At 39.3% G+C, this 27,484-nt stretch overlaps 4 protein-coding genes across 5 annotated transcripts in view; 2 read left to right on the plus strand and 2 right to left on the minus strand.

Annotated features, from left to right (window-relative positions):
* The first annotated feature begins 2,736 nt into the window (after nucleotides 1–2,736).
* Nucleotides 2,737–8,056, plus strand: ftr82 (finTRIM family, member 82). Its single transcript, XM_035666315.1, has 7 exons — nucleotides 2,737–3,645; nucleotides 5,042–5,137; nucleotides 5,314–5,547; nucleotides 6,032–6,191; nucleotides 6,281–6,337; nucleotides 6,555–6,617; nucleotides 6,700–8,056. Exons 1-7 carry the CDS (start codon nucleotides 3,055–3,057, stop codon nucleotides 7,218–7,220), a joined length of 1,722 nt encoding a protein of 573 aa, XP_035522208.1. The 5' UTR covers nucleotides 2,737–3,054; the 3' UTR covers nucleotides 7,221–8,056.
* An 831-nt stretch (nucleotides 8,057–8,887) lies between these two features.
* On the minus strand, nucleotides 8,888–11,018 carry atp5l (ATP synthase, H+ transporting, mitochondrial F0 complex, subunit g). The gene is made up of 3 exons (XM_035666318.1): nucleotides 10,860–11,018; nucleotides 10,283–10,443; nucleotides 8,888–9,089 (listed from the first exon to the last, which is right to left on the minus strand). The coding sequence occupies exons 1-3, from the start codon at nucleotides 10,909–10,911 to the stop codon at nucleotides 8,991–8,993; spliced, it is 312 nt and encodes a 103-aa protein (XP_035522211.1). The 5' UTR covers nucleotides 10,912–11,018; the 3' UTR covers nucleotides 8,888–8,990.
* Nucleotides 11,019–11,500: 482 nt separating this feature from the next.
* pdzd3b (PDZ domain containing 3b) lies at nucleotides 11,501–17,840 on the minus strand. 2 transcript variants are annotated; one of them, XM_035666317.1, is made up of 11 exons: nucleotides 17,733–17,840; nucleotides 15,360–15,387; nucleotides 14,838–14,902; nucleotides 14,549–14,760; nucleotides 14,255–14,459; nucleotides 14,000–14,136; nucleotides 13,557–13,761; nucleotides 13,267–13,463; nucleotides 12,897–13,106; nucleotides 12,568–12,783; nucleotides 11,501–12,458 (listed from the first exon to the last, which is right to left on the minus strand). In XM_035666317.1, exons 1-11 carry the CDS (start codon nucleotides 17,818–17,820, stop codon nucleotides 12,426–12,428), a joined length of 1,596 nt encoding a protein of 531 aa, XP_035522210.1. In that variant the 5' UTR covers nucleotides 17,821–17,840; the 3' UTR covers nucleotides 11,501–12,425. The 2 variants fall into 2 exon arrangements, with proteins under 2 accessions (XP_035522210.1, XP_035522209.1); XM_035666316.1 differs by having other exon boundaries at nucleotides 11,501–12,461; nucleotides 17,733–17,838.
* Nucleotides 17,841–23,078: 5,238 nt separating this feature from the next.
* The window catches only part of cltca (clathrin, heavy chain a (Hc)), a 32,382-nt gene continuing 27,976 nt past the window's right edge, over nucleotides 23,079–27,484 (plus strand). Inside the window, 1 exon segment of the mRNA XM_035667060.1 lies at nucleotides 23,079–23,395. Within this exon segment, the coding sequence (XP_035522953.1) occupies nucleotides 23,354–23,395 (42 nt within the window). The 5' untranslated portion in view covers nucleotides 23,079–23,353.

Raw genomic sequence — 27,484 nt, forward strand, 5'->3', positions numbered from 1 at the left:
ATTATATTATATTATAAATTCAGATAATCATTTTGACCCTAAAAGACCTTGAACCACTAATCTAGGCAATATTGCAAATTTGCAAGAATTACTTACATAATGACATTTTTATCTTGTGGTTTGAAGTTAATATATTCATTGCACGTAGTTTGCATGAGAATCAAATAAGTCTGGTCACTATTTCTAATGACAAATGCAACAAATAAATATTAATTATCGGTGAAAGTGGTTGAGTTGAGTCAGTCTCCAGAGTTTTAGTGACTTGTATGCTCATCTGACTGCAAACTAAGCAGATTTTCTCTATTATACCAGTAGCAATTAAAAAGGCACTTCAACAGACACTGTTATTGGTCCCGATTCAATTAGGACATTTTATTATTGTATTGCAAAGCATGGCTCCTCTTTACAAATTTTCTTGCATTTTTTTCTTTTTGGTCTGTACCTAACTGACCCTTCAACTCTATTTTTAGCCAGGAGATGGACTTTGCTTCCATAAAACAAAAAAATACAAATTTTATGGATAAGAACCGGTTGTTCTACACTTACTTTACATCACCTTAATATCCGAGCCACCGCACGCACAATGGTTCTGCTCAACTTCTGCATGACATTTTCTTTTGCTTTTAAGCATCAGTTTCATAGCAGACAGGCTTATGAGAACAAACATGATCAAATGAATCCGTCATGTGTACATTACTTACATGTGACCCTCTCTCTACTTAAAAGTGTTGCAAAACACAAACATGTTTTCCCTGAACTTCCCATGACTCAAGGGCTCAGGTTTGATCCTATTTTGGCTAACTTTGTTTATCATGCTTATCAATCTATTACACTAGACCCATTGTCCATCTTTTGGGTCAAATGTATATTTTCAGCAAACTATGTAACTACTACACCCAAATATAACCAGGCTATTTTGTATTTTATGTCAAATCTACTTATTGTCATCATGACACCATAAAAATATGAGACTACTATTTTGGGATTACTACTGTTTTTATTTGGACTTACTCCTTTGCAACTGATAGAAACTGAACATGTGCTAGTTTTTGCTCATCTCCTTGCTGAGGCTGTCGTGGCAGCAGTGATGTTTACTAGCAGTGTGCAGCTTTTTCATTCACACTTGGTCTGTTTCAGTACTCTTCGTCTTTTTGCATCTACCAGTGTCATCAAATGTGTCCACTATTTTCCCATAACACGCTCATAGCATGTTTAAATATTGTGTCCTCCTGTTTTTATTATACTCACACTCAGTGACATGGGCCCTTGTTTTCTTTGATCAAATGGCCATTTGTGTTCCCCTGCACTCATCCTGCAAAAAGCACACTCACCACACCTTAATGAAGGTTGACCTTTCTCCTTGAACTTGTAGTGAGCTATTATGACTGTGGAGTTTCTGTCTGCTTCACCAAAGAACACTGGGACTTCCTACTCTTTTAGAGAGACTTGTTATTAAATCTTATTAAAGTGTTTTGTATCATAAACGTGATCATTCTCAAAGAAATAAACATTTGTGGGCATGTGCACTTTATAAGTCTTTACTTTTCTGTTGTGAGTTAGAAATTCTCAAGTAAATCAAAGCTATATTCAGAGTTTTGTCCCTTGTTAGTGGCCCTCGCAAGTAGCAGGTAGTTAATCTGTAAGTGCAGAGTGCTCCCTTTACTCCGCAGGAAGGAAGGAAAACTGGCTTATCAGAAACCTGACCAAATATGGAGGGGTGAAACTACCAAGTGTATGAAGTAATGCAAGATATGAATTGAAGGTGGAGCCAATGTACTTTTTACAACCATTAATTCATATTTATTTTTTTGCTACATGAATCTGCATCAGGCAGGAAATGCAAAATATAAAACTTTTATTTCAAGCAAGAGTTCCTTTACAGTGTGGGCTCTAATAAAGACTGAGAGAAAGCTACTGTGAATGGGGCATTAGTTTTGGTAGAACTCAGTAGACTAGGGGTGATTGAAATATTAATGAAAGGCTATGACATCAGCAGGCACTTCATGTTGCAGAGTGAGTCAGGGTCACAGGGCAAAATTAGGCAACGATGAGAGGGACATTTTTTAAAAATGAAAACACACAACCTAACTTGTGATGAAACATGTACACAAATATGTAAACCATCCATTGTAACAACACACCTGGACCTGGCAGGAATGTTCCTGTATGTGTACGCGTACCCGTGCGTGAGTGTTTCCGTTTGGTGTCTGAAGCATGAATATTTCTCTCCTGCTACACAAACATCTTCATCTACAGTTACAAACTGAGTTGTGGAAGTGACCCGACTGGTCTGACTGCACACAGTGTAAATACTGCAGCTCTGAACACTGGCTGCTCTTGGGCAAATGGCCTACAGCAAGTTAAACTTTTTTGGTGATAAGAAAGAGCAAGCATGGAGCAATGTATGAAATTACTTTGAAACTCTGCTTGAGTTCAGAGTGTCTCTGTTTGTTTATTGGGTGGTCCCTTAAATTCCTACAGTACCTTAGGCTGCATTTATGTTTGTCGGACTATAACCGGTTTAAGACAATGGCGATTCTGTCTGACAACAATAGGTGGAAATACAGCTGCCGAGAAGTGTGTGCGCAATTCGTCCACAGATGAGCCACATGAGGAATTTGAGAATAAAGGAAACTCTGAGGATAATGGAAGCTTTTCTAGCTACATTAATCGTCACTTCTTTTTGTGCTTTTTACATTTCATTCATTCTCTTTCTCTTTTGCTCTGTTCTCTCTCTGTCTGCCTCTCTCTCTCTCTCTCTCTCCCTCACTCTCTATCCTCTGCTGTCAGCCCGCCCTCTCTCTCCCTCTCCCTCCTTGCTCAACCTGCTTATCTGAACTGGGCAGGGCTCGATATACTCACAGCACAGGGGGAGGGCCTTGTCTGCTTTCAATCAATAACCTCTGGAATTCAGAAATACAAGTAGGTCCTGTCTCTGGCAAGCTGTACCACACTCTTGAGGGCGGGCTCCCAGGCACACTCGACGGAATCTCTATCTGCTCTTGGCACTCTGTCTTTTTTCCACAGGTCTGACTGTGTTTTGAGCCCATCACAATGGCTGATCACACTTCTCCAGATTACTTCAGCTGCTCCCTGTGTCTGAACCTTCTGAGGGACCCTGTGGCTATCCCCTGTGGCCACAGTTTCTGTATGGACTGCATCAGTGGCTACTGGAATGAGGCTGACTACACAGGGATTTACATTTGCCCCCAGTGTAAGATCACATTCACCCAGAGGCCTGTACTGCGGCCCAACGCTACTCTGAGCATGGTGGCTGAGAAGATCAAGAAGAGTGGTTTGACCCTCAACCTCAACACGTCCCAGGGGAACCTCTACGCCGGGCAGAGTGACGTCCCCTGTGACTTCTGCTCTGGAAAGAAATTAAAGGCTGTGAAGTCCTGTCTCAACTGTCTGGCGTCCTACTGCGAGAAGCACCTGAAGCCACACTATGAATCAGCCACATTCAAAAGGCACAAGCTTGTGGACGAGCTGGGAAACCTGGACAGGAAGATCTGTCCACAGCACCAGAAGTCCCTGGAGCTCTTCTGTCGAACAGACCAGATGTGTATCTGTGCTATCTGCACAGTCAGTGAACACAGGGGCCATGACATTGTCTCTGCTGAGGCAGAAAGGGGTGAGAAGCAGGTAAGAAATCCTCCTGCCTCTGTTTGTTTTATAGACTAAATTCTCAATGGCACAGGAATAGTACTGTTCACCTGTTAGAAAAGTGACTCTCAGTTAGCCTCTCAGAGAATGAAAGTGTGATTTCATGTCATAAAGATAAGCAATATATTTAGTTACATGAGAGAATCCAGCTAAAACTCCTATGCTAAGTCAACTCTAATATGTTTTTTAGACACATTAACTGTTAAAAAGAGGCACATCCTCGATACATTAGAAACATGCAGTCATTGGAGTATTTTGAGTGAAAGCAAACAGGTTGTTTTTCCCAACTCCTGCCCCTGCACTGTGACTGGCGGCTGTACTTTGACCCATTTCACTAACACTATCAGCTAAACTGGCAGGCATTCACCGCCAAAATAAATCCAGCTCTCTGATTAGCTGTATGGAGGCTGGGGGAGTGTCTTATTGCCTGTGAAAGGTGCTTTTCAGAGAATGTGGTGTTCCAGCTGTGGGATAGTTACACAGAAACCAGAGACTTCCTTCTGCTGCATTGGTTTCCACCTGTGGGAGTGGGTCTGAAATGATACTGGAATGTCAGGGAGTCAAGGCCTTCAACACCTCATGATCAACCAATCGCAATGTTGTAACCACTGCAATGCACATTCACAATGCGAACGACTCACCAATCATACTGCCTGTAAAAACTATGTAGATGAGATAAGACTGTCAACAGATACTGTCGTATAAATCTGCATCATTCAGAGCAATAATACTTTTATGCATGAGTAATCTATAAGGAGTGTTTTTATGGCTGTCCGGAATATGGGCATGATGAAGTTGTAATTCTTCCTGCTGTTTTCTTTACAACATTGGGAGTCTGGTTTCTCTCATCCAAAGATTTACAACCTGAGTCTCACACATCTCACTCCGTCTCCTGCTCTCTCTCCCCTCCCCCTCTCATGTTCATTCCCCGCATTCCTCAAGCTTATCTTGAAGAATGGGTTGGTGGGCTTGAGTAAAAGCTGAATTAGAAGCCCTCTATTCTGCACGTCAGTGCTGTGTGCACCTTGAAACATCTCTTTAAAAGTCAGGCAGCGGTAGATTCACATTCCTTACATGACCAGAATTCCATTACAGATCCCCCCCCCCGAGATAAAAGCCAACCGTATTAAGAAGATTCTTTGAGTCGGGTTTATTAGACATGCCGAAGGGCCTCCCCAGATATCCTTGATGAGAAAGAATGTTTTTAGCGAGCCAACAAATGTGAGGCTTTTTATGTCATACAATAAAACAGCATGGCATCACTACATCTTATGCATATTAAATTAAAGAGAGCCAGTACAGGCAGTCAGCGTGCGGTTGCATGCTTGACAAAACAGTGAAATAGATGGCTGTGTAATATGCCTTTATTCTGCAGAAACTGTTGGGAGTCTCTCAAGCGGAGATTAGACAAAAATGCCAGGAGAGGATGAAGGAGCTGGAGGAGCTGAAGACTGCTGTGGATTCACTGAAGGTGAGGATTATATGTTCATAATATGTCATACCTTTCCACCATACCAACTTTCTTGATTATTGATATTTAAAACTGTAAATTTAATTTCATGTATTTCTATGCAAAAAAAGAAGCTTTGAGGCTCTGACTACACAGTGTCATGTATAAAACACTGACATTTTGAGTGTTGCGTCCAGAACTCGGCCCAGAGAGCCATGGTGGACAGCCAGAAGATGTTTGAGGACATGATCCGCTCCATTGAGAGGATGAGGTCAGAGGTGAGCAAGTTGATTGGCATCAACGAGAAGGCTGCTTTCAACCAGGCCGAGGCTTTGATCGAGCGGCTAGAACAAGAGATTGATGAGCTGAAGAAAAAGGAATCCGGCCTCAAGCAGCTGTACAGCACTGATGACCACATCCACTTTTTGCAGGTAACACACAGCTTTAGAGCGACTTTTAAAGAAGACATCCATCTGCACTTGTCATTTCATGATGTTAATGTAATATAATGGTGCTGACACAGTAGAATGAGTACATTTTATGTGTTATTGTTATGACTTTGCATTTTTATTTTGATTCAAGCCTAATTCCAGTCAGTATACATATGGGTGTTTTTTCTATAAGACAGCTTACTTAGACGGTTGTCCATAATCACAATGACAGTATAAAGACATGTCGAGACCAGAATTTCTAAACAAGCACTTGAAGAGGCATTAATAGCAGCACTTTGATATATTACTCATAATATTTAGCTTGGACATTTGTATGGACAAAACATATTAATCTAACTCCAGAGTGATGTTTTAAAAAGTTTAAATCCATTCACGTGTAAAAAAAAATTAATTAGGTCAACTCTGTGTATTACTATGTATATTCGTGTCCTCGTCAAGACACTTGCTTTTCCTTTCCCATCAGAACTTCAACTACCTCTGCACCCCCACTGATGACGGCTTCATACCCAGAGTGACGGTAAACCCTGACTTCTCCTTTGGGGCCGTCAGGAAAGCTGTGGCCGTGATCAAGGAACGCCTGGAGGAGTTTGGCAGAGAAGAGCTGCTTAAGATCTCCAAGTCAGGTCTGACCTTAGCAGCAGAAACACAATACTTCTGCATGGCAACACCAGCTTACTCAGTTTGCTAAGTGTGATTGTGTTCTGTCTTATAGTGAGTGAGGTCCCGGTGTACACTACAGAAAGTCGAACATTGGACAGAAGGAGCAGAGGTGAGTGCTGTCACGTCCTATAGCAATATCAGGCTGTAGGAGGTTAATTATTATTTAGGTTGATAATGCAGTTGCCATGAATTGTTGGAACCACAAAGTAATTGCATCATAGGTTCTTCTGGTTAAGACACAGCAGAAAAACACAGAAAGAATTAAAGGCATTTGTGTGGGTGGATGAAGTTCACATTGACCTAACACAGTGTTTCTTCATGTGCAGGCAAAGAAATGGCAGTGGACAACACTCCTCCAGAGCCAAAGAGCAGAGCTGATTTTGTGAAATGTAAGTATCTGGTGTATTTACCTGAAATATGACAATTTAACTGTAACATCAAATGAATATTATCAATATGTCTCTTCTCCAGACTTCTGCCAGCTGAAACTGGACCCTAACACAGCCTACAAGGAGCTGTACATCTCTGAAAGCAGCAGAAAAGTCATCCGCACCAGGGACCTGCAGCCCTACGGGGACAACTCAGACAGGTTCGACAGCTTTGCCCAGGTGCTGTGCCGGGAGGCCCTGTCCGGAGGCCGATTTTACTGGGAGATCGAGTGGAGCGGGGAGTTCTCCATCGGAGTGGCCTACAGGAGCATCAGCCGGAAGGGCAAAGGCTCACTGTGTCTGCTGGGCTACAACGATAAATCCTGGAGTCTCCTCTGCTCCGACACAGGTTACTCTGCCTGGCACAACCGGGTGGACAAAGCCATCAACGCTCCCCACTCCCCCAGGATAGGCGTGTACCTAGACCACACTGCGGGTGTACTGGCTTTTTATAGCATAAGCAACACCATGACCCTCCTGCACAGGTTTGAGACCACATTTGTTGAGCCGCTCTATCCAGGCTTTGGAGTTGGAACCTCAGTCAAGATCTGCAATGTCAAGTGAGCCAATATTTGAGCTCTTGTTTGAGAATCTGAAAATATTTTCCACGTGTTTCTCTTAATATACAGCAGTGCTTTTGGAATATATATTTTTACAACCTTCTAAAACTGTACCAAACCACATTATTGAAGTCGCTTATTTCTGAAGAAAAATGTTTATATGCTTTTTTAACACTAAACATCACTTATTGCTTTTGGCCTTGTACTGTCAAATCACATTACTGAAATAAATAACTATTACATAATCACACAAATACAATATTAAATAAGTGTTATCTCTTTTATCCCCTCTGATAAGAACTGATGGATAATATTATAACATGTCAGTATGTAATAAATTAGTCTTAGTGAGCTAAACCTGTAAATGTCATGTTCCCACTGATAGTTGTACCATCATATTTTTACACAGCTATTGCTTTATGAACATATATATCTCAAGTGATGGTGTTATTATAAGTCATAATGAATGTAACCTGAGGTAGATTTGGTTATGATAGGTCATCACATTCATGGCCAATATTATTGCATAATTAATTTAAATGTATTGCACTCTTATGATCGGTATGAGTATATAATAATGTTCCTGTTGGTGCATGAACAGGTATTATTATAGTTTCAACACATTTAGAAGAACATTTCATTGTCATTTTGCCATGTTTTGATATTATCTGATCGTTGTCATATCAGTTGCTGAGAGTCCTTACAGTTTTTTTCACTTGAACTAACCCCTTATTTAATTCTATGTATGTTTACGTATATAATGGACAGAGTATAATTGATATCAAAAGACTTGTTTTGTAACAAAATTATTCAATAGTTCAAAATAAAGAGCTAAATGAATGAATTGAGTGTTGTGTTTTTTGACATTATTGATTTCTGCATAAAAACATAAGGACCAAAGAGTTTTAATCTATGTTTTATCTATATAGTCCTATTGGATTGTGCTTTAACAAAGCTGTGGTCTAAAAGAATGTCAAAGGAATCTGAAACAGATATCATTTGAACTTTGCTTAGATAAAGTATTTGACTGGTATGTGAACAACCACACCACCTGTTCTGAAACAAATACAGTTCTGCTACTTGAACAGAGACAATACTCACGGCTCCCTCTGTTGGTTGATTACAGGAATTGAACTGAAAACTGTTTTGACTATAGACCATAGAATTTTCATGCACACTTATTTATGTATAAAACCATCTTTTTATGTAACTTATCTTTGGGTATAAAAATCAAGATTGCATTTTACTGCACAAACATGTTCAAGTGCAAATCCAAAGTAGTTATTAAGGGAGAGGTGGAGTGTGCCACAGTCACATGCAGAGCGGTCTTCATATATTTTTTAGCAGAACTTTCCACAGTATTCAATTTTTGACAGACATTTTAACCTGTAGGAAAAGCACAGGTATTACTTATACCAATAACAATGCCTCCATTATATGACAGCCAGCATACGCAATGCAATGATTTCTTTTCATATTTACATCTGAGCTTTTCCTGCGGCGGCAGGTCAAATTGTCCTGTGTGTGAATTCTAACAAAAACTCTTCTCCACCTAACACACTAAAGTTTCCTGGTGTAGAAAGTATTGTAGACTTTAATCATTCATATTTCCTTTTGCTGTATGCTCACGTTGGTCAAATACATGTTATATAATATGCAAGGACTCAGAAATCAAGTGTTAAACAATAGACATCTATTTATTGGTTCCCAGGAGTCTTGCAGAGAGTTGAGCATACAACGCCCACAAAGAAAGAAGAGCACGACAGTCCAAACTTCAGACATCATAGCCAATGAGGCCCCCTTTGCCGATGCACTCTCCAATGTAGAACCACATCAACACTTCTGTGGCCACCAGTCCATTCCTAAAAGCATCCTGTGAGAAAACAAAACTGCATTAGATTTGTTTCTGAAAAAGTAAATGTCATATTAGCCACCGACGACCAATTTCCTGTCATTGTTTTCCGCGAGCACTGATTTAATTTCATTTCATACAGCATAGACTTGAACAAAGAATACACAAGCATTTTACGTTTGTGTTTTATGTCCCAGTCCATTAGAACTTAAAACAAATGTTTCTCTTTCTTTTAATTTGGACAACATCTCCTCAAGCACTAGTCTACAAAATCTCTAATCCCATAGTACATTATGGTAATTTGAGTATACCCAGTTGGTGTTTGGTTGTTTAAATATGATTACTTATATACAAGTAAAAAAAGATTGGGAGATTTATGACAAAATTATTTTTGTGACCAATACTGCAGAGATTTTGGCTTCCACCCCGGTCCATAAACCTCCCTGTAAACAGTTTACATAGTTAAAAAGTAAAAAAGAAAACTGTCCTCAATGAGGTCCAAGACATTCTCTCTGGAAAAAAAATGTCAAAATACAATTCACAATATATATTTTTTATTTCATTTTATCATTTAGTGCAAAGAGCACCACAAAAGCAAAGGTTCCACTCACATCCACTGTCCTGGGGTTAAAAACTATAACAATTTGCATGGCTGGTCTCTACTCAGAATAAGTGGGTCATTTGTTGTTTTTTTTGTCATAGGTGAACTTTTGGTAAACCTTTATGATAAAAGGACATTTAGAATTCAAGAAATCAATTTTGGTCAACAAACTGCATTCTGTTTTACAGTTCGCCATTTGAGTCAAACATCTATAGCAACATGTTCAATATGTTTCCTCTTCTATCAGGATATCAGAAAGCCTCCACCTCTTGTTACCATGAACGCACCCCATACAGCTACCACAGCCTAAGTCTTGAGAACATTTAGATGCTGGAATTGGAATTTTTTAATGATATGGCACATCAAAAGGGTTTTTGATAAATACTTTATAGGACTATATTTTTTTAGTATTTGTTAAATCTGAAGAACAAGATTTGAAGGACAGGGCATCTCTGCAGCTCTACAGTACTTCATTATAATGCTGTTTGTCACACATTTTACCTTTTCAGAAAACGATTCGGAGATAGTGACTTTGACCCACTGATAGTGAAGCACTAAAAAACACTGGAGACACACACACACACAAATGTCTGCCTGACAATAACACACGCACCTTCACTGTGGTTTGACCGAGACGTCCTGACTGGACAGCCTTGATGAGATTTTTGGCCCCCTCGATGGCCTTGGGGATCTCGGCAGGGCTGGGGGGGACAAGTTCAACACGGGCGTAGTACCAGAAGGTCGCTAACCGAGGTTTGGAGTAGGTGACAGCGGCTAGGACAGAAGAAATATAACGTTAGTAATTATGATGAGTCTTACTGCGGCTGAAGCTCAAGTGCTACAACAAAGCTCCTCCTGCACGCTGATTGGTAGCTTCAGGCAGACCGCTATACGGCTTAATGCTTAATGCTTAATGCGTGTCAACAACACAAACCACACGAGCCAGCTAGCAGAACAGCAATTTAGTCAAAGGGAGCAAAGCAATGTGAAATCTTAATTCCGCTTTTACTGCACCGAACAGCATTAGTGTTACATTAACTTCATTCAATTGATGTCGGAGTCTCGTTGGGACTGAGAGCCTCGGCCTAGCTCCGTCACATCCATAAAGATTATAGTACATTTCAATCCTACAATTCAGTTCCCCATTACCGGATACATGTTGTGATTAATAACACGACAAATTCACTTACCGCCGACCAGGGTAGGTACTTTAGCGACCATTTTTTGCACTGCCTGTGCCATGTTGATGCGTTTGTCGATGCTAACTGTTCCCCTACTGAATGTCACCTCCAGGACCAGGACGAGGACCCGCTGCTGCAGCTGTCCACACAAGTGCCTGTATAGAAACAGCCTGCGAGGTCAGACCCGATTGTATAATTATGACGCTACAGTGACATGTACAGTGATATTTGGACGTGTTTTGATTTTTGATACTTTAATACAATGTCCCTACAATGTTTAGCGTTACAGTTCAGTTACAGAATTCAGTAGTTAAAATCGTTATTTAAAGTCAAACAGCTAATGCACAAGCTACATTTTTGCCATATGGCCACTAGAGGGTGCAGTATTGTTTGTTTGATGGTTTACGTCATAGACTACTATATTTACTAATTACTAATGTTTATATATCAGATAAAGATGATTAATAGATATTTTTTTACGTTAATTAAAGACATTTAAATAGGGACTCCACTTAGACTAAGAAGATGTATCATGTTAAGGAAATTTAACATTTTATAAGATCCATTCCAAGTCAGTTATACTTTTCTAGGCCACATAACTGGTAAATATATTCATATATGTACATCACCCGGGACACATCTCACTCATCTCAACACCACCAAATGATTTATTGTTGTCATTAAGTCTTATAATATATGTGGTCAGATCAGTTACATGAAAATCTAGGCTTTTCTGCTAAAACTCTTATTATGTACCACCACTCTTATATTAGTCTAGAAACTTGTATGCTTTCATCCATTTTTCACATGGCTTTGTGTATTCTGTGTTAGGTTATGAATGTTTTGGGAGTTCAACATGGCAAACAGTTGGTGAATATCCAGACACAGGTAAGATTACACCTGAAAAGGATTCACAATAAAACAAAGATTTTTTGCTCTGTCACTACTATATCTGCTGTCAGCTACATTCTCAATAAACATACACGTTCTCTGCAAAAATACAAACATTTATATGTAATGTTTTATATGTAATACGAAAAACACATACATATAACCCCCCACTCCCACATGAAACAATACAATTAGCATTAACATCGTGGTCATTTATCATCAGTACTTTATATTGCTGCTGCTCATTTCGTTCCTTTAAAAAATGCTGCTGGAAGTTTCTGTTGCCACTGGGTTACATTCATATTAGTACAGTAAGAGTTTTTTTTAAGCTGTGGAGTATTTGATTTATTCTGTGATTATTATTTTTTTTAATTCATTTATATTAAGATCATATGTGGAAATTGTTTAAATGTTCTTCTTATCTAGATCTGTAATACTGAACTAAAATACATTTTCATACCAAATATAAATACACATTATAACATTTCTTTCTGATTTGTACAACTGACCCTGTTACAGTTTCATTTAGCTTATTTTATGTGTTTCATCTTTTGTATCCATTTGTGAAACCCTGGGATTAGATTAAGGCAATCTTGACTAATATAATAATAATAATGATGATGTTAGTTTTCTTGATCAGCTCATTTTGAAGTCTCTTCAGCAGGTATATGGTATCTTTGTCGCTCACAAACATGATATCTCATAATTGTCTTCCTCCTGCTGAGATACAAACAAGAAATTATGGTAAACATTATAATCAATAATGAAGCAATAGTTTTGTAAATAGATGGTGTAATAGATATACTCTTTCAAAAACTTTTTTTACCTCACTGTCATTGATATCTCTGGTAGGTGTGTCAGTCTGCCTCGACTTGTCGTAGCCAGTTTTATCCATGACTAGTAAGGAAATGAATTGTCCTCCTTCCTTCACAAGCATTATAACATCTTCCAGACATTTCTCCTCAACATTTTGTCCATTGACTTCTATCACCACATCACCAACAAGCAATCCTGCACTCTGCCCAGAGCCCCCAAAAGCCACCTACAGGGGAAAAAGCAAAATCTAACACCACATTCAACAAAAAATAATTTTTTGCTTTTTGCCTTAGTAACAAAGTAATGTTGACTAAGTGTATAACATTATTTAACCCCCACCTGGCTTATGAAGGTCTCAGGACTCTGTGGGACACAGCCCAGGTTAAAGCCAAACCCCAAAGGGCCTTTCCGGATAGAACAGAGTCTGGGTTTACCCGAGCCATCAGTTTCCTTTTGTGGTGTGTGCTCTGCCTCAGAGGCTGGTGTGCTGCTCTCCTTTTCTCTCTCATCAGCATCATCTTCACAGAAGAGAAGAGGTGATAGACCCAACTGCAGAGAAAAGATAAAGGAAAGAAACCATAAACACTGACCTTTATCTGGTTGTGGATTTTAGACATGGCTCTGGGTTTTTTTTTTCCTCATCCTCTCCTCTCCTTGCATATCCAAAATGTGTTTTGGAATAGACATGTATCTGGTAGGTGATGCCCACCTGGGTGTAGAACTCCAGCCCCTGGGGACTGATGATGGTGAGGGAGACCTGTTGTCCACTCAGTCTCACTCTGTCCACAATTTCTTCATGCTTCAGTGACTCCACTGACTCTCCATTGACCTCTAGCAGCAGCTCTCCATCCCGCATACCTGCCCTCTCTGCTGGACTGCCCCTGTCCATCTCACGCAGAACATGAGCTATTATTCAAACATACACAGAAATTGAAGTCAAAGACTAGAGTCTGGAATGTCTGTGTTTGGGTTTAGAACTCTTTTTGTCCGCTCACTCACATATGCGTCCTGATGGCGCCTTCTCCAGCCGAAGGAGGAAGCCGTAGCCCTCGGGCCCACAGACCAGGTGGAGTTTTCTGGCTCTATAAGGAAGGTTATGTGGAACAGCAATGGTGGGCAGGATGGGCATCCTCTCTCGCATGTAGTTCTTTTCACTCTCGCTATCAATCACTAGGAGTGTGATGTGTTTGCCACATTTTTTCATCTACAGCAAAACATTATTTATTACTGCTAGACAAAGGCTGGACATACAGTAATCTTGGAATTGTGGATCAGCTGTTTGTGTATTTTTTAAAGATTTTTTATATTTATCAGTTGTAATAAGTCTGTTGTAATAAGTCTGATATCTAGTTTTGGAGTAAATGACAACAAAACAAAGTAGGCTACAGCAGAAGAGCTACTTTACTTTTTTAATCTTGATTATAAACCGGCTAACTTCCTACCATCCTACTGAGTGCAGAGTGTGTGAGATCGGACACTGTTGCTCCGTTCATCCAAACCAAGCGATCTCCTTTTTGCACCCCTGCCTTTTCAGCTGCACCTCCTGTAACCAGGCTCACAGAGAAGCGACCTTTCTCTCCTACAGAGAAGAAACAGGAGGAGAAACTGCGTAACACTTCACAGACTTCAACTTAACGTCCTTCGGATAGACATCTAATCTGGAACCTTGGACTTGTGATTACCAGGATTAGTGTTACCTTCCACGGGTGTGAAGTTGATGCCCAGACCTGAGACAGGATCCCTGGTGATGTGGCACAGTCTGGGCGGTTTGCAGCCCTCTCCCTTGTGCGCTCTGGCCCGACCGCGAAGGTCTTGACCTCGGGACACGGCCTGCTCATACTCTTCCCCATCCAACACTAATAAACATAACTGGTGTCCACTTATCTTTATCTTCCTGGCCACCTGGTTCAAAAAAGGGACACACAGTAGTTTCACAGTCAGTCCTTTGGAGAGGCTTCTGTAGGTTTAATAATGTAGGAAGCTCATCTTACCTCAGGGTGAGGAACATCATCAACATAGCAGTTGTTGACTTCCAGAAGCCTGTCTCCATCTTGAAGGCCACTGCGCCCTGCAACACCTCCTGACACTACATTTCTGATTATGTGGCCCTGACGTCCCCTCTCCACCCGCAGATGGAAGCCATAGGATTCCCCCTCCTCTCGTTTAAGAACACACAGACGTGGGCTGGGTGTTGACACAGAGTCTGAGCAGGAAGAGACAGAGAAGTGCTATCATACCTTCTCTGAGCACAAGATAATTAGAAATGTGTATGCAGCATACCTGCGTCGTCTGTGATGACCATCACTGGGTTGTCTATTCCCTCCTTAGGATTAAATGTAAATTTCCTGCAAAAGGATAAATGAGAGACTTTTCAGTCACAAAATATTGACTATAAAATTAGGTAAATTGGTAGGTATAGGGAGAAAAGAATAAAAGAAATTTACTAGGCAGGAAAATTGCCATATTTGCTTTTCTACATTTTAAAGAAATTTATTGATCAATTGTATCAATTAGAATTACATTACATTTTTTAGTGCAGATTAACTGCAAAACCTCACATGGAAATAACAACAGCACTTGTGTACTTGTGTACAGTAGGGCTTATCTTAGGCCCAAAGTCTTAAAGATTACTACGTTCCAAAAGTCAACATGCCAAGCCAAGTCAATTACACACATATATATATATACTATACATTAATGTGGTAGAGTTTATAGTCTTCACCTTTAAGTTCAAACTGACAGTGAAATAATGAGAGTATTTTAAAACGTATAAATGAGATAAAAGATGAAAAGCAGACTTACTCTGTCAACCCTATGATTTCCACCAAACCTTGAAAAACACAGATCATATCAATTAACTGGCTTTAGCAGAATACGGTCGTGAAATTCAATATTGACATATTTCCATACATATTTACCATATTTACTCAAATATGTGATCTAGTTACCATATTTATTTTTAATCTGCATTGATACTGCACACCCCGGATCAAATTTTACAGCATAGCAACACAAATCAATCATAATATTATATCTCAGTATGATGAACTGTCAGTTACATTATGATACATTAATTTGAACTTACAGCTCAGTGAATCTCTCTGTGGCTCTGTCTACTAAACGTTGAAACAGGCTGGTATTTGAGCCCTGGATGACGTATCTGCTGACTTTATCAGCTGAGGCACCATAAAACTGGGTTTGACTTTATGTGATTATCTTTAGTCTTTGTCCTCTCTAGAAGGGCAGTGAATTAAAGAACATTGAAAACCTTAAAGTTGCAAATGTCTAGTGAATATGTAACAGATAATGTATTTAACTTGGTAGGATCTGCGTGGCACTATCATAAATAAACATTAGTTTCTAGGTGGATTATTGCATCAGGACAACTGAGATGCTGAAAGTTTATCAGAGAAAAATACCCTTCAGACTTCAAATAAAACCATTATGGTTAACACTTTACCATGTGGCAGAGCGCTGCCCTTCAGTAAGGGGCAAGAACAATGTATACGCTTATGTCAGTTTATGACACCACATGGGTTTAAAAAACATCCTTCCTACATAACCAATATGACTGAGTCATCACATTTTATTCATTTATTAATTTTCTTTCATTATTATCCAGTATCCAAGTTGTGTGCTGCAGGGATCCATATTGGGCCCTGTTCTGTTAAACCATGAGGCTGCCTACTCTGTGTCCGAGTGTAAAATGTACGTTTATGCAGGCGATACTGTTTTATACCGTGTTGCTGATTCTGTTCCATTAGCCATAGAGAAATTACAGCTCTCAGCTTTAATACACTGTAATATGCATGTTTTAATATTAAATGAGTACTTAATCAAAATTAGACAATATTCATGCTATTCTCTAGATGCAAAGATATAGATTTACACACGCTGTTTAACATTGACAGGGTCACAGAATACTAATATCTTGGCTTCTGGCTTAATTAGAAATTTAGATTGAAATATCACATAGAAAACCTTATTGACAAACTGTGACTGAAGCTCGGCTTGTTGTACAGAAACAGAAGCAGCTTCCCCCTCAGCTGTAGAAAGACGATTGTTAAAGCAGTTTCCTCTCAGATCTGGATTTTGGGGATGTCAACATGTTACTGCCTCCAGTCTGAGGCTCCAGACTCCACTTACCACTCTGCTGGTTCATTACTGGTGGTGATTAAGACACTCGCCACTGCGATCTGTATGAGAAAGTTGGCTGGCCTTCCCTGTCTGAGAGAAGTAATAACTAGTGGCCCTTGCCATATCTCATCCTGACTGCAATGGCACTCTGGCCTGTATTTAGCTTGCTCCAGTGATTGGTTGATGCTCAGGCAGCCTTGAAGCAGAATTGATAGGATAACTTGCCTGCTGTTTGTGCAGCAGTCTCATGGAATGACGCACCCCAAAAAATCCACACCTTCTTAAATTTACTGACTCTGTCCTTGTTTTTTTTGAACCACTACATTAGGAGGAACAAAAACAGCGTATACACTAAACCGCCACTGTCCTCTACACTGCTTATCTATTTGGTTCATCATGTCAGTGACACTGTGTCCTTCTTTCTCCAACGCAGTGTGACATAAAAACAAACTGTTGCAATAATGTAACATCCCTAGTAACTCTCTGCTCCCAGATGAAATCCATCTCTCACATCACATCTATGTGGCTAAGCAGCCCTTCTGCTGAATAGCTTATACGCAGGCACTTCGGTACAGCTAATGGGTCACTGTTTGCTTTTCCCCACCATAAACCTTCTTTCAAATGTTCTAGGGCATAGGGATCCTCTATATACACACAAAGACAAGCTGCTGAAGCTCAGCTAGGTCACTTAAATAGTAGCAATTGGATTTCTTCTTAAAGATGAGAGTTTTGAGTTGTTATCTAAACATGCAGATTGAATTTCTGTCAAGGTATAGAAATCAAGTCAAGTGTTCTATTTAAAATCTATATTTAATTAGACACAACACTGTGTGATACAAATTTGACTCGGAATGCAGCACGTAGAATACAAAGACAGGTATTATAAATACAATGAGAGTTCAAACTATTTAAAAAAGAAAGAAATTATTATTCTAATTACAAACTTTATGGCCAAGAAATACAACTTGAATGAGACAGCTCATATAAGATGGCCGGAAAACAAATATTAGTACGTTTTGAGAGGTTTGAACGTATTACCTGTGCTTGATCTCATGTTGTGTCTCTTTCCCATCAGGTCAGCAGTCACAGACGCATATAACAGAGGCAGAACTGAACGGGCAAACATTTATTCTGACCACAGAGAGACTCCTCCCTTTGACGGACACCATGGCTTAATGTTTAATCAGCATGTGACATTTTGAACACACATACCTATGTCTCCTCTGTGGACTGAAAGTATGAAAAACAACAAGATTGTTTCTACTGTCATCTTGTTATTCTGGGAAAGATGCAATAATTTTTGCATGTGTGCACACAATCTGTGCTTGTCGCCAGAGTGACTGTCTGTGTCAAGGCCAAAGCTTGGTGATAAGTTGCACAAACAGACCAGCATTTCAATCCTCCAATTTCAAATGGAGGATGAGGGAGGGAGATGAGAAATCAAAACATTATTACTTGTCATACATCACTTAGACATGCACCATTAGAGATGGGAGGTTATTAACTGGTTTCATGTTTTTGCCATTTCACCATATTTTTCTGGCATTTTTTAACTAAACTGATTGTGTGTCTGTAAACGTTCAACAGTCAGGCCTCATATTTCTCTGGACAAAATGTTACATGAGATATGAAAGTTACAGTAAAGCAATGACTTCCAGCATTGAGCTCCAGGTTTGAGAAATTGTAATGAGTCAACACGTTCAACTCCATTGTGCTCAACCTCCAAACAGATGAAACAACAGAACATCACTCCTTTCTTTAGCATGCAAATTGGAGAACATGCTCCAGATTTTAGTCGTTACTAATGGTTTCTGACCAAATACAAGTTTTGTGTCTCCCATGAACTGAGCGAATGTATCAATCAATCAGGTTCACACATTAGAACATCCGACACGCACACCCCCACACACAGACAGTTTGTGCAAGTCTGTTTGAAGAAGGTTTTGTGTGGGGAGATGATACTTTTAGTACAGTTTCTGGTTAAAGCACCCTTTATGGTTTATTTCATCAGTTTCCATAGTATTCCACCAAACACTGTCAATGTGACTTTGTGTACAGGTCCACACGTGATAGCTCCACAACAAGCACAGGACAGTGTCACAGTGCAAAATGTGTCACTTATCTTTATTGTTCTTTGGGTTACGAATGTGTACGAAAGACAAAAGCTTTTTATTTTTATTTTAAATCACAGGTTATTTTGTATGATATTTAAACGTGCACCTCTGGTTGCAACATTTGGTTATTAGATAATAACCAATAATAACGTGGTTCCTTTGCAAGGTAGTTAAGCATTTTGAAGGAAGAGCATGCTGCAATTCAGGATAAACTGGATCTGCTGCAGAGTCAGACGCAATGCCACTGTTGAGCATGGGAAGTATTTAGATGCTGTGAAGGAATCACTGTGTACATGGATTTTGATCTCAAAGCCACAGAAGCTTTCTGCTAGACAGATTACCAAGTGGCATCTTCTGCAAGTACATGATACTAGAGTCTCAGCAGGTGGCACTGCAGCATATCCAGAATATTCCACTTTACTCTGTGTGCTAATACCAATTTGAAGCATGGACATTCATTGTAGGGGGACTTCTGCTGTTCTCTAATTCTTTAACACTTCAATTCAGTGTTATCTTCAATTAATTTTAAAAAAGCTTTCTATCTTTCAGCAAATAGATAGCAGTTTCTTCAGAATTGAGTGTTGAAGAAGATATCAAGTGAACAAATTAAATTAAATTAAATTCACCAAAAACATACAATAGCTATGATAGTGTAACTCTTTTGAACATGCGCTGCAACAATCTTTAACAAGTTAAAACTGTCTCAAGTTAGTCAGAAATGTCTAATTAAAACCTCAGTCCACTAGATGGCAGAAAAATCAAAATCCAATATGTCTGCACAGAAAACAGATTAAACCATTTTTATTGAAATTACATATAATTTCAATTAGGAAAGTTAAAGTAATATTGTGTTTCTTGTTACTCCATCATAGTGTAGCATCCCTGACAAGCTCAGTCAGTAAGCTCTAAGTAAAATGATAATTTTGTGGGGAAAACAGGTCTCCACTGTAGGTTTTGAATTTTGTTTTTTAGTTGACTGAGGAGTCATACATCTGTTTAGCCAAAGTGCAGGGACAGCAAAAGGTCCAAACTTTGGACAGTTCACTATTCAGATGTTACATCAAAATGATTTGACTTTATTGTGTTAGGGTGAGGTATTTCAAAGTATTCCTTCTTTTGCTTACAAGGTGCAAAGTGTGTGGGCACACACAGTCAATTAGTAACTTCACCTCCACTGATGTTCAAAGGTTAGGCTACAATATAGCTTGTAGAAATGAAATGGAAAAAATGGTGACTCAAGATGATTTGTGCAAATATGTGTGTCATAGTTCAATGTAGCACACACACACAATGAAAGTGGGAGCTAAATTAATTTGAACCTGCTAAATGACAGACAATTAGTGTATACAGTATGTTTGTGTGATGACACTCCCTTAACCTCTGGAGCAGGGAGAATGATAGATAGAGAGAAAAAGAGAGAGTGGATCCGAAGAGCCAATAGGGCTTCTGTGGGACTTTTCAATCCTGGTTCCGGATCCAAGTGTCAGTCCCGCTCGGCTGTCCCTGATGGGATCCTCCCAGCCACAGAAAGACTCACTGCTCCCATCTGTGCCTAAATCCTTGCCAAAGCACTGGAGTGTACTAACGGTCAAAAGTCTGTAAAGGAGACAGTTACCTTTTTGTATGATCCCATTGGCTACACATATCTTAAATCCAAGCATGGCTGCTCTTCTGTGGACCAACTTGACCCCCCACCCCGTTCAGCTGCAGAAGACAATTTACAACAAAAAGAGATGGGATCATCTTGTTAGAGAGTCTGTAAGGAAAGACAAGGACAAGTGCTGCTACACTACCAGCGCTGCCCTTCGCATTGCGAAGAGCCGGAGGCTAATCTCAGCCCCAGTGGGCCTGTGCAACATCCTTGCAGAGAGTCCAAAGGGCACTCTTTTATCGTGACACACATGGCTTCTCTGTGTTTCCTAGGCCTGTGAATCCATGGCAACAGCAGCGTGAATGGTCTATTCAGGACAGCCTTCACTACACCCTCTGCCTCTGAAACTATAGATCAGTAAACAAATTGAATAGTTGGTTTGGTCCAGATTTATTAGACTTGGTCCCCGGGGGAATCAAAACTAATCTCTTTATTCTGAAGAAAGACAAATAGGGTATACTACTGTTAATGCTCCACACAATCCTCATCTCAACAGAGATTGACCTCTGAAATTCATTCATATATGGATGTGAAAAAACAATTATTTGGTTATTGATTCAGGATTGCTTGCTCTAAATGTTAAGATATCAAAATATAGTATTTTTAGGGTGTATATACATACATGTGGGGCTAAGAACAGATATTTGTGTTATGGTAATGAAACATTTTAGATGTAGCATTCTCTTTTTTTTATAAATTAGATTTGAATAAGATGTTACAAGAAGCAAAAACATGAGTGGTAAATGTTATGTGTGAGTTTTAAATAAAATATTTAACACTAGATTTCTTTAAGATGAACATGGTGACACAGATTTATAATGAGTTCTCTCGAAAATGTTTGAACATTTTACCCCCAACACTTCCCCATTTGATTGTGAAATGTTTCAGGTTTTTTTTTGTGTATGTGGATTTTTTTTTAAGTAACTTTGGCCAGAGGATCCTTCTGGATGGATCAAAATCCAGATGTTGTCTAGGACTCTGATGCTCTTGGGACAATTCATTATTATGATACCACAGAAAATAGAAAAACTAACAACAACTTCACGGGGAATTTCAACATCCTTTCTAGTCCAATTTAACAACATTTCATTCATGTTTTTTTTCTAACTGGGTGTGTTGTCTGTTAATGAATCTGCAATGAATGCTTACACCTGATGTACTTGTCTATGTCATTTATCCTCAAAAACATATGCCTGCACTGAGTAGATTTTTGGCACTGATCTGGTCCTTTCATTTAGCTGGTATCGCTATACTAATGTTTTAACATGAGGATGAATTAATTTTACTGTTATTCTGCAGTAGATATGAACACAATGAAAAATCTCTCCCACCTATTGAGACAAACAACAGTAATCTTCAAAATGACTATTACTTCGACACAACCTTTATTAAATAGGAGTCTATTTTCTACAGTATCATACAATGGTGTTCTTGCAGTGAAAAGTTTGGGGGTCTTGCAATCACCACAGGCATCATAGTGTATGAATCATGGTGTGTGATTGACAAATACCATGTACTAATATTCCTGCAACCACTATTTTCTTCAGAAGCCATAATTGCTGGCTCAGCGGAATGACAACTCTGCTGAAGGGTCAGCTTGTTTGAGGAACGGCGTTCCCAGCAGCTTTCATTCAGTTAGATTGAGCAATTAAGTTACATCCTCTGCCATGAGAAATTGTGGATGTAAAAAAGGGAAACGATCACTTGGGTGCACACTCCACCCTACAGATATTGCATGATTTTGACCCAAACACACACATTCTGCTTATAGACTTTGAAGAAGAAATATTTTATAGCCTATAATTTTTATTTCTCAGATTATCTTGAGAAAATGCATGAACAGATGCTTATTTCTTACATTTGGTTATATGTTGGTGTAAGAGGGAAAACTAAACTAAATATATTCCATGATATTTTGCTTTGCTTGCAAACTTTAGCTATGGCATAATAGTCGATGTAGGACATTTCCTTCAGTGAGAAAAAGCTGTCCGCTTATCTACTTGTGTCACGAAAACAGCTGCAAAAAATGCTACAGTACACACAAATACTGCATGCACACGTATATTTAAAAGGTTTGTCACAGTAAAGTGTGTCCAGATCATCAGCGTGTAGGTGAATTTTCATTACTTTAAATGTAAATGTAAATTGTGCATATTTAACAGTAATGTTTAACAAAAGAAAATAAATCAAGGTCATATGATGAAGAATGCGAATGTGAAGCATGCTGCTGGAACATATGAGACCTAATTTAAATACAATTGATGTTGAATAGATGGTTTTTGAGTACAATAAAAAGTTGAATTTCGGGCTTGAGTTTAGCGTGTTCTGATTGGCTGAGAGGAACCAGTGTACAACACGTAAGACTGACGTTAATTTACAAAGACGAATGATGTGGCAAAAATCAAAGGGCGAATAGAAAGAAGTAGTTCCAGTTTTACACATGTTCTCATATATATTTTTACGATGAAGTCTTGTGCCGCTGTTTCGGATTCCAAAGAGAATATAAAAACAATGTAAATTTACCAATGAGATAGTAATTATATACGCCATAATGCACTTTTAAAAAAGTGTGACTGCGTATTCATCCGCCTTATTGAGTGCACTTCCATTTCCGGGATGTTTTCTCTGCTGACCAACCTCCACCGCCATTGCAGGTCCAGGGAGTCGGTGTAGTGGCAGTCAGTCGTTAGCCAGGGAAGCCCGCAAGTAAACAGTTTAGGGACGAATTAAAAAAAAAGTACATCACACCGACAGTACGTTTCACACAAGGCTTAGAATTAATTCATTTGGACTTTAGATTAGAGGCTCCCTGGCTGTCCGGCTAGGATCTGAGAGAAGAAGCCGTAGTTTGTTAGCATTAGAAGAACCCGGAGGAGAGTGAGAGAGGAACCGCCATGGCTCAGATCCTGCCTATTCGCTTTCAGGAGCACCTGCAGGTATGTGGATGAATGGGTGGTTAAATCGTTAGGTAAAGTTTGTCTTTCAGTCGCAGTAACAGCGAGACTCCCAGTGGCTCCGGAGACTTTTCCAACACAAGTTAAGGCTTGCTAACAAGCTAAGTTAGCTTTCGCGAGCTATGCTAACTAGCTTGGCAGGGTGGATGACGTTTATCTTAGTTAGCATCTAGCCTTCTTGCTAACACTTTGACTAGCCACCCTTGTTCATGAAATAAAGGACCAAAGTGTGTCATTACACAGACAGACGGTATATACATATTGCTGTTGAGTTGTAATCAGAAACAACGTGTCAGCCAAATCCGTTTTTATATCGACCACGAACACATTGTCAGTAAAAGTATTGGTTTTCCCGGAGTGTACACTGCTAGTACAGATGGTCACTGACAGTGCTGCGAGAAGAATGATTGTTAGAACAACTACAAATACAATTGTTCATTATCTTATTAACGTTACAGGTACTGACACGGTTCACCACTTGCCATCACATACTAACGTGACAGCGAAATGAGAAAATATTTTCACATTTACAGTCCAGTCGCTGTTTGCTGGGGGTTGACATGTTGTAACACATATGCACCGTCCTATAACTTTGGAAATGATTGTCCGACCTCAGGAGGATATCACGTTGGCTGGTTGTAGAAATGGTCATGTGATGTGTTGTGTGTCCGATAGCTAGCCGACTACCCATGTTGAATGACTTTGCCAAAGTTGGCTGAGACTCAAGCATTCACTGAGACTGACTGCTGTTTAAGTTTCTGTTACTGTTGTCTGTGACACACTTCCTTTGATATGGCAGGAGTTAAGTTGGTAGTGTTACATATTTTTGTAACGGGAGACGAACAGGTGTTTTCCTCGATTGTGCAGCCCTGTGTGCTATCAGGACTGCGCTTGCTTCTTGGTTTAAATGGCCACACCTTTACTATAGCCTCAATAAAACTGCCAGTTTGTCAGGTTGAGGAAGTGGAAACATTTGTGTCTCATCAAGCTTATGGATGCAGTTAGGAGTGCTGACTTTCAAGTGTAATGAATAAATGATAGCGACTTTTGGTGCTTCAGTCAAGCTTCAAAAGAGAAATGTGATCCGCCTTCTTTTTCGGTTTCAAGAAAATCATTTGTTTATTCAATCCTTTTTTATTGGTTTTGTAGCCTAGTCTGAACACACAAACGCTTTAGGCCTCGCCATCCATGAGACTGATGACTTTGGCCCTAAATGTAGGCAGTTTACTTGATCCAGGCTGTTCTTGTTGCTCTAGTTTTCCTTATTTCTATGAGGCCCTGTCTCTGCTCAATGCTTAGTAATGATAACTGTTTTGGCACTGATCCCTGAAAGGAGGTCAGAGGTCAGGGTCAGTACCATTGGAGTTGATTGTTACATTCAGTATCTTGCAGAGTGAATATTTGAACTCAGGCTTTCTCGTCTTATTATTTCTTCCTGCAGCTACATAATTATTGCCCTTCTTCTCACAGATCTCATGAGAATAGCAATTTTGAGTATGGCTGTAATGCAGGCGAATGCTGTCCTCAGATTTAGTTATTTTAATTTGCTGTTGATGATGTTAAAATAAATTGTGTAACAGTTCCTCAAAAACTTCACCAAAGTCACAGAGCCGCACAGTTTTTGCCTTCTGACTTAATGTGACAGCAGTTGATAAGTTAATATGTAGGCCTATCACGAGAGATTGTATGGAGACTGAGCTTTACAAAGCTATGCAATGGTCCTTTGTTCTTACAGTTACAGTGAAATTATTATGGAATGATTTTTGACTCCTCTTGATTGCAGGAGTGGGAGTGAAGGGGATTAATACAGAGGTAGTGAATTACTGTACATTAAAATGTAACTAATATTTCATCTTCAGGCAAGGGAAAGGCTTGTGCAGTCATGCCTTGACTTTACATCTTTGCAGTGAAATTGTACTGATTCTGAATGTATGTATATTTCACACTATTTGTTTCCATTCATATGTTTTACTTTCATGCAAAGGTTTTGCATCATAATAAAATAACTCTTTATTCAGATTGCATACTGTACCACACTGTAGTTCTTAGCTGTATGAACTGCCAGGTTATAACTGCAGTATGCTCTCTCTGATTTGTGTCATTTTGTTTGACTAATCAACTCACAAGTGAGTACCTATCACTAATGCATGACCTGGTTATGTTGTTTATTGTATGTTTCACAGCAAACATGGCTTGAACAGATCATGCAGAATGTTAGAACTGGACAATATAATCTAAATAAAAGATCAGAGGATAAATTGTCACAATTACTTATAATATAATAATAATAATTACAAATGTGTTTCTGTTTTTTTGTATTTGCTCATTTCTGATTGGTTTGTCCTGAGCTGGCATGGCTCTTCACAAGAGCACATAGGGAGCAGGAAGGATGCTCTCCTAGTGTATCATGGGTCATGGGATCCTGGAGAAAGCAGCCTGACATCAGCTCATGGTTCTGCTTTGGTGCTGTTATTACAGCGTGCAGGCTCAGCAAAGCAGGTTTACATACTACAGTTTTTTTCTTTAACCAGCCAAGTTTGCTTTACCACTTATACTGTAAGTTTAACCTATTTGATTACTGTGGTTTTGATCACCTCCCATAATGCAACTCTGCTAACCAGATATCAACAGGTCCACTATTTTCCATTTCTTCTGTATATAAAAGCAACTATCTAATGTGATCATTTTTCAACTTGCTATCACTTCATACAAAGCATATTTCTGAACACATGCTTCAATAAAAAAACTTTACTTTGAGAGGCTTAAAGCTTCTCAACATGTCATACATTCATAACAAGGGCCATGTCAGTTTACAGAGATTTTACAGGGGCATTTAGATCTGACATTAAGATTGTTTTGTCCCATTTGTTCCAAATAAATCACTTTGGCATCAAATCTTGTTAAACAACTTCTATTTTGTATATTGTTTAAGGTGCCAGTATATGCACTGTAGTTGTCTCCCCTGAAGCTGTCCATTTTGTATGTGATTGTGTATTACCACAGAGTAGTATCTGGGGTTGATGTGTTTATTGTCCATTTAAACCAACTGTGGTCGAATTGTGATAGAACTCTCATACCAACATATTATACTTCTCAGTTGTCTCCATATGTGTCATACATTTTACACACATCTGTTGTTGCTACATTGAGATTAACCTTTATAGCTAATATACAGCACCACCCGTACATTGGCTACAATAGCATAAAAGCAAGCATTTACCTTGGTTTGTGCTCTCGCTGTGTCCCTCCCTCCCCCTCAAACTTTGCAATAGTGTGTCTTCTGTCATCCGGTCAACTTGCGTAGCTTGCATTTTTATATATCATCCATTTATATAGTGTAGTGTAGACTCCAGTTAAAGAACTTTAACTGCAAAAGTTTCAAGTAAAATACCTGTAACTCGACACACAGAGCAGTTTGTCATGCACTCCACTTTGTACACTTACTCTAGCAAAATGGAAATATGTCATGTTAAATGAATGAAATGAAAAACTAATAGCTGCACCTGCTGCCCAGAAGCTTATCAGTGTTACAGGCCTGACCCATCAGGAACCAGTATTTATTGAAGACTGGTCCTCGATTGCCATCCCTACCTGGGAGTTGGCTGACTGTAATCATTAAGACTGGCTCTGGAATCCTGTTTATGTAATGACAACATTGCAAATAGTATTTAATAAGCAGGGTTTGACAAACCAGGTTTACTTTCCGGTGCCAAATAGGCACTGTTGATGATTTCACATACAAGTCCATAATGATAACGTTACTGTTAATTTACTTTCTCTGCATATGTGAATGTTTTGTAAGTATACACAGTCATCTGTTTACAAAACATGTCATCAGTCAACCCTTGCTAAACAAATTACAAAACATCCACCAACAGCCTTTCTGGTGAAAGTGTAATATATATGTATTATCCACAGAACACCTAGCAACGGTGGTATCATATGTAACTATCACTTTTTTTATATTTAGATGTTTAGGCTGTCAACAGTTAGTTGCTCACTAAGATAAAGATTATTACCCATTTGTCCATTGTAAACACCCATTAGGAGTTACTACCTCCTGTCCAAACT

Source organism: Morone saxatilis, unplaced genomic scaffold, assembly GCF_004916995.1.
Source record: "Morone saxatilis isolate NCDOM2014 unplaced genomic scaffold, NCSU_SB_2.0 Contig20, whole genome shotgun sequence".
Classification (NCBI taxonomy): Eukaryota; Metazoa; Chordata; class Actinopteri; family Moronidae; genus Morone; species Morone saxatilis.